The sequence below is a fragment of the Otolemur garnettii genome, unplaced genomic scaffold (assembly GCF_000181295.1).
Source record: "Otolemur garnettii isolate 467f Iridium unplaced genomic scaffold, OtoGar3 scaffold00047, whole genome shotgun sequence".
NCBI classification, from domain to species: Eukaryota; Metazoa; Chordata; class Mammalia; order Primates; family Galagidae; genus Otolemur; species Otolemur garnettii.
In genome coordinates, this window is record NW_003852442.1 from 13178712 (window position 1) to 13186463 (window position 7752).

The following is a 7752-nucleotide window of genomic DNA, read 5'->3' on the forward strand; positions in this document are numbered from 1 at the left end:
AAAAAAAAAAAAAAAATGCATCGGCATTGATACAACTTCTAAGAAACTGAGTTTTGAAATTTGTCTACCTTTGTTCTACTTTTAAACTTTAAACCCTATGACTATGTCATGAAGCAGGTTATCTAGAATTAAAGAGATGGATGAACAGACACCTATCAAGTATCCTTCCATTTTTAAAATTATTTGGCAAACTATAATTAAAATTATTTTTGTGAACAACAACTTATTTCTTGGTATTTAGAAAGAGGATAAGTATCTAAAAATCAGATGCATATTTTACCAAAATACTTTCACATCAACCATTTGGGAGAATATATTTAAGCAAACTAATTTGAAACCTTTTAAAAAACCAAATGAACCTATTTTGGTACTAATTCTTCATACTTCCTTCAGTTTGAATCTAGAAATTCTTGATTTGAATTAAAAACTAGGTAAATTATGAATAGTGGTCAAATGTTGTTTTTAATACTACTCTCACATATTAGGAGCAATTAACTACTACTGGACTATGAGTACAATACATACAAAACATACAAAGGGCTAGGAGGCCTTTGCATTAGGTATGATGACCTTTGGGGTAAAAAAAAATAATATCTAAATTTTAATTTCTTAGAAAAACACGCTTAGATTCAAAATCATTTGTTTTTTTTCCCCAGCAGATAATTTTTCTCAAAGTATACAAGCAATTGGTGCTAGATATTTTTCAGTCCCTGAGGAGAAAATTACCAGTGCCACATTCATTTTCTAGTTGGGGATATAATCAGACTTGACCAAAGACACACTGTAAAATTACCATTTTGAAAACACAAAACCTCTAAACTCGTCCACCTTTGTTTAACCTAGATGTTCCCACAAAATCTGCTAAGGACCTTTTATGGCATTTTTTTTTTTTTTTTTTGGAGACAGAATCTCCCTGTGTTGCCCTCAGTAGAGTGCCCATGTGTCACAACTCACAGCAACCTCAAAATCTTGGGCTTAAGTGATTCTCTTATCTTTTAGCCTCCCGAGTAGCTGGGCTATAGGTGCCTGCCACAACACCTGGCTATTTTCTTGTTGCAGTTGTCATGTTGTTTTGCAGGCCTGGGCCAGGCTCGAACCCACCAGCTTAGGTATATGTGGTTGGTGTCCTACTCACTGAGCTACGGGTGCCCAGCCTCTTTTTTGGCATTTCTTTCCAGAATTTTCTTTCCAGGCTGGACATGGTGACTCAAGCCTGTAACCCTAGCCCTCTAGGAGGCTGAGGCAGGAGGACCCCTTGTGCTCAGGAGTTTAAGACCAGCCTAAGCAAGAACAAGACCCTGTCTCTACCATATATAGAAAAATTAGCTGGGCATTGTGGCAACCGCCTATAGTCCCAGCAACTTGGGAGGCTGAGGGGCAGAAGGATCACTTGAATCTAGGAGTTTGAGGTTGCTGTGAGCTAGGTTGATGCCATGGCACTCTAGCCAGTTTTGAGACTCGATCTCAAAACATAAAAAAAGAATTTTCTTTCTATATTTATATTCTATCTCCCCCTAAGCTATCTTTTAATGTATATATGTGTGTATAGACACATAAATGTTTACATATATTTATTTTTTAATATACAATGTTATATATAATTCATCTAAAGTTGTTAAAAGTAGATACACTGACCATGTACTCACCATACTTGATATCTATGAGATATTAACGGTATTAATTAATACAGAAGAGCCAAAGATTAAACAAAGAACTATTTCCCAGACTTCAACTGGGACTATGGGCATGCACCATAACACCAGGCTAATTTTTCTTTTTTTCTTGGTAGAGATGGGGTCTTACTCTTGCTTAGGCTAGTCTCCTGAGCTCAAGCGATCCATGAACCTTGGCCTCTCAGAGTGTTAGGGTTACAGGTGTGAGCCACTGCACCTGTCCCTCTTGGGTATCTTTAAATACTGTAGATGCCCTTTTTAACTTTTCTGTATAGGCTCGGCACCTGTGGCTCAAGTGGCTAAGGTGCCAGCCACATACACCTAAAGTGGCGGGTTCGAATCCCCAGACCAGGCCACCAAACAACAATGATGGCTGCAACCAAAAAAATGGCCAGGCGTTGTGGCGGGCGCCTGTCGTCCCAGCTACTTGGGAGGCTGAGGCAGGAGACTCGCTTGAGCCCAGGAGTTGGAGGTTGCTGTGAGCATGATGCCATGGCACTCTACCCAGGGATATAGCTTGAGGCTCCGTCTCAAAAAAAAAAAAAAAAAACAAAAACTTTTCTGTATAGACCAGATATTTTGTTTTCTTTTTTTTTCACTCTGGGTCTTGTTCTGTCATCCAGGCTGCCCCTAATAATATTTCTTTACTGACCACATCAAAGTTTCTTTTCTCTCAACACATTTTCTTTTCTCTAAATGTTAAATTCTTACTCCCCTCCGCCTTTAATATGATCTCTACAATCAATTCTCTAGGATACCTCAGCTTTAACTCCACTTTCGAGAAATCCCCTTCAGGGAAAAAAGAAAAGTTCTTTCCGAAACATATAATTTTAAAATGAATGAAATCACAGAATTAATGATAGATCATATTATGATTTAGTTTGTTTACATACTTGCTTGCAAAAACCCCAGGACCTCTAGATATAGCCACCAAATAAGGACATAATTCCTTTCCATTCCACAACATGTCTTATTTTTATGATTATTCTTCTTTATATCTATTGTAGCTGGCATAACTGCCCTGAAAAAAAGTGTTTTAAAAATGTAACTACCCCATGCCTCAAAGGGAGAGAGTGAGAAAGAAAGAAAGAGAGAGAGGGGGAGGGAGGGACAGAAGGGGAGAGAGAGGGAGGATGACTTGTTAGTATAAAATTCTATATGAAATACCAAGTTAAGACTATAATTTGTTGGGGATATTTTATTAATTTGTATGGCAAGTCTCTGGATTTGCAGAACTAGTTTCCTTATCTATAAATATGCATCATAAGAATAAGAATTGTAATAGAGCATTACAAGTGAGGGAGTTTACATTAATCTAACCAATTTGTCAAAAAACAAAACATATCAATAGCATACACAAGTATTACATAGATATATTAAGTTTCTGTCAGGATTAAAACTCTAGGTGTGCAAGAAACTGGTTGAAATTAGGGTTTGAAGGATGATCCAAATAAACAAATGGACCTTAGGCCATAAAGTCCTCTTTTTCTTTAAGGTGTATAAAAATGAACTAAGTTTTTCTTAAGTATCTATTAAGTGTTTAGAATACAAAAGAGTCACAATACCATGCCCCCAACCTCCAGAAATTCTCTGGAAGAAGCTACTGGTGGTTCACAGGGAGTGGGGACAGTCTGATTAAGTTATATAAGAAATGTCAGTGTTAGAAGAAGCCTCAAATAATCTAGCAAAAGAGCTTATTTTATAGATTAAAAAACTGGGGCACAAAAGTAACTTGTCTAAAATAATCCAGATTGTTAATGACAAAGCAGGCATTAGCATTTAAGTTAAGACCAGTCTGACAAGGAACCCTATAAAATATTGTCCATCGATTTATGTGACAAAAGAATGACTATTAAATTCAGAGTATAAACTAAAGAGTGTTTCATGAGGCTAGAGGAAAACTTTCTACACAGCATTAGTCTAGGTATTTAGGAAGCTCCACTTTATAGGATATTATGTATTAAAGAATTATCTTTACCTGGAGAGATGCCTGGTCTTTGCCCTTGGCTACTGGGAGGTAAATTCTAGGCCTTGAAATGTCCCGTCTGATAGGATTCTTTGTTTGAGGGCTTGGGCCACCAGACAGTCTAACAATGTGTTTATAATGGGAGTTTTAGAATGTGCCATATCTGTTTTGACCTCTGGTGGAAGTGAAGACTAGAAGTCAGCTACACGAGCAGTATAAAATCAAGTCTGAATAAAAACTCTGGATACCAAAAGTTTGAGTGAGCTTCTCTAGTTGGGTATTGTCTGTATATTTGCCTTCTAGTGTGTTGAGAGGGTAATGTGTCCCTGAGAATGACAAAAGCTTGGTTTCTGGGACCCTGCCAGACCTTGCTCTAGGCATCTACCCCTTTAGCTGGTTCTGATGTATATTCTTTTGTTGTAAAACTGTTATCATTAAGTATAGCACTTTGAAAGTTTTGTGAATTGTTCTAGCAAGTTATCAAATCTTAGGGGATAGTGGGAAAACCTGGATTTGAAGCCAGCTGTTCAAAAGGGGGGGGGGCGGCACCTGTGGCTCAGTGGGTGGGGCACCTGTCCCATATGCGGAGGGTGGTGAGTTTGAACCCAGCCCCAGCCTAACTGCAACAAAAAATAGCTGGGCATTGTGGCGGGCACCTGTAGTCCCAGCTACTCTAGAGGCTGAGGCAAGAGAATCACCTAAGGCCAGGAGTTGGAGGTTGCTGTGAGCTGTGTGGCGCCATGGCACTCTACCTAGGATGACAGAGTGAGAGTCTGTCTCTAAAAACAAACAAACAAACAAACAAACAAACAAACGAAAAAACAAAAGAAGGGGTGGCCTGGAGATATCTGACCTGGCATATAAGTGGTAGCAGTCTTGGCTGTGCTCTTAGCCTTGATAATGGAAATATATTGGATAAATAAAGTTTTATATGTTTTTATTAGGTTTTTTTTTTTTTTTGAGACAGAGTCTCACTCAGTTGTTCTGGGGTTGAATGCCATGGTGTTACAGCTCATAGCAACCTCAAACTCTTGGTTTGAGCAATCCTCTTGTTTCTGCCTTCCAGAGTGCAAGGATTACAGGTGTGAGCCACCATGCCTGACTTTATTAGTTTTTTTTTTCTAATGCACAAAGAAATAAAAACTAAATTTAAAACCCATGAAGGAATTATAAACTTTTTGGATAAACTGGCAATAGATTCTCCAGTTTGTGCCTCTTCATTCCTCTTCTTGTCTTTACGTACTCCTTTCTACCCCCATCAGCTCCTTAATACTAAATTTTGGGCTTTGAGTTCTGTCTCTGCTCTGTACATATTACTTCTCTGCATGTGCCTTCCATCTAACTTGCTCATAATTTGGCCTTCCCTTCTGTTAGTCTCAACTTCTATGAGTTGAGACTCTACATACTATTTCTTAAGTCAGGTCTTAATACATGTTTTCAAGCTTATTCTTTTTTACTTAGGAAAAAAAAGATGGTAAGGGCCTACATATCCACTTTCACTAATGAAAGTATGATAAGTGCTTCTAAATGCAAGAAGGTAACTTTTTGTAAACATAAAGCACCTAGTACATAGCAGATAATCAATAAGTTTCAGTTTCCCTTTGATATAACTATATAATAGGTTAATGTAATCTAAATCTTCAGAAAAAATTAGTAAAGAAACGCTTTCCTTTGAATTTGTCATTTTATCATGGATTTTTTTTTTGGAGACAGAGTCTCAAACTGTCGCCCTGGGTAGTGTCACAGCATAATAGCTCACAGCAACCTCCAACTCTTGGGCTCAAGTGAGCCTCTTACCTCAGTTTTTCCATTTTTAGTAGGGGGGATGGGGTGGGGGTGGGGGTGATGTCTCACTTTTTGCTCAGCCTGGTCTTGAACTTGTGAGCCCAAGCAATCCACCCACCTTGGCCTCCCAGAGTCCTAGGATTACAGGCTGAGCCACTGTGCTTGGCCTATCATGGATTTTTAAATTTACTTATTACTTATTTTTATTTCAGATTAATATGAGGTTAATATGAGGGTACAAATTGTGTTTGTTAAGTAGAGAAGAAATATTTTAATTTTTCTCTTTAAATTTTAACAATGGTGACATCTGCCCAATCTTCAAACATTTTAAAATAAAGAACTAGTCATGTCTAGTATTACTGGAATAATTCTATTTCAGTTAAAGAAACTCAAGAAAAAGACTTACTTATTTCTTTAAATTAGAGATAGGATCTTGCTCTGTCACCCAGGCTAAAGTGCAGTAGTACAATCCTAGCTCACTGCAACTTCAAAATCCTGGGCTGAAGCAATACTCCCAGCCTTCTGAGTAGCTGGGACTACCAGGTGCACACCATCACATATGGCTAATTTTAAAATTTTTTAAACAGATGGAGTCTTGCTACACTGTCCAGGCTGATCTACTGTGATTATAGGTGTGAGACACCATACCATGCCCAGCCAAGAAAGAACCATCAAATGATTCATATTGAGCCCATATGAAGAGGAAATTTAATATATTGATTAGGAAATTTTCAGAACAAAACAGAATAGTTCAGAGAGTAAACAACCAAATTACAAAAAGGCTTATATACCTGATGAAATAATTCCATGTCAATTTCAGCTTCTGACTTCCAAGAGTTTTCATCTGAATAAAATAAAAACAGTGACTTAATACATTTTGAACTTTTTTACCCTGTAGTTATGATTACATCAATAAAACCAAAATCTCTATGCCACTAATATGCCTACTTACCAGAAATATTTTCTTGGAAAATAACTTTAGTTCCTTTTAGAAAATTCTTGCCAATTAAAAATACTTCTTCCTCTCCTTTCACCGAACAGCTATGCAAGCTTTTCTTTAAGATTTCTGGCACTCCTGCTGGTTGAGCTGTGGATATACATAAACATTCTATAAAAAGAACCACCAACACTTACTTCTTACCTAAAATCAACTTGCAATTTTCCAGTTCTATGAGTTGTCTTTGTTGAAGAAGGGACAGTGACTATTTTGACAATAACACAATTATTGGAAAGGCTGTAATTCCTACCCCGCTGACATCAGGCTTAGTAGCCATGTGACTTGTTTAGATAATGAATCCTGAACCGAAAAGTAGCATGCCAAGTCCAAAGAAAAAAGCTTTAAGAACCATCACATGATTCTACCATTTCTGCTTTTGGTTCTTTGTTGCTGCAGCATCATTTAGCCTCTACCTATTGATTAAAAATAAGTAAGTACCCTATCTTTGTTAAATACAGGTTAAGTATCCCTAATCCAAAAACATGAAATCTGAAATGCTCCCAAATCCAAAATTTAATTGAGTATTACATAGTACCAGAGGCAGAAATTCTACACTTGACATATTATTTTTGTACTGTATTAATAGTATGTCATATACTATTTTTTACTGTTAAACACTTATATGTGAAAAAGTATGAGAAAATGGTAACCTATTGGCAGTATATAAATTCACAGTCAGGAATGATCATTATGCCAAATTTGTCTACTTGGGTGGCTAAGATAGTGACATTTTTGTTTTTGTTTTTTTTTTAGAGACAGTTTCATTTTATCGCCCTCGGTAGAGTGCTGTAGCGGCACAGCTCATAGCAACCTCCAACTCCTGGGCTTAGGCAATTCCCTTGTCTCAGCCTCCCTAATAGATGAGATGACAGGCACCTGCCACAATGCCCAGCTATTTTATTTTGTTGTTGTTGCACTTTGGCCAGGGCAGGGTGCAACTTGCTACCTGCTACCCTTGGTATATGGGGCTGGCGTCCTACTCACTGAGCCACAGGTGCCACCTGGCATTTTTGTTTTTTGATGGTTTAATATACACAAGTTATGTTTCATGTACAAAATTACTAAAAATATTGTACAAATTACCTTCCGGCTAAGTGTAAGGTATATATGAAATATAAATTAATTTTGTGTTTGGACTTGGGTCCCTTCCCCAAGATATCTCATTATGTATATGCAAATATTTCAAAATCCAAAAAACGTTAAAAATCTGAAACACTTTTGGTCCCCAGCATTTCAGACAAAGGATATTCAAAGTATATTTAAATGACATTTTCATTAGTATCTGGGAGTTTCAAAGAAATTATAAACATATATAAAAATATATCATCTGG

At 37.2% G+C, this 7752-nt stretch overlaps 1 protein-coding gene across 7 annotated transcripts in view; it reads right to left on the reverse strand.

The window, feature by feature from the left end:
• Positions 1-7752, reverse strand: part of NFAT5 (nuclear factor of activated T cells 5) — a 146962-nt gene that overhangs the window by 28808 nt on the left and 110402 nt on the right. For all 7 annotated transcript variants that reach the window (XM_012806168.2, XM_003791399.3, XM_023514111.1 and 4 more), the window contains 2 exons: positions 6377-6511; positions 6216-6268 (listed from right to left, as the gene is read on the reverse strand). In XM_012806168.2, coding sequence (XP_012661622.1) covers positions 6216-6268; positions 6377-6511 — 188 coding nt within the window. The remainder of the gene's footprint in view (positions 1-6215; positions 6269-6376; positions 6512-7752) is intronic.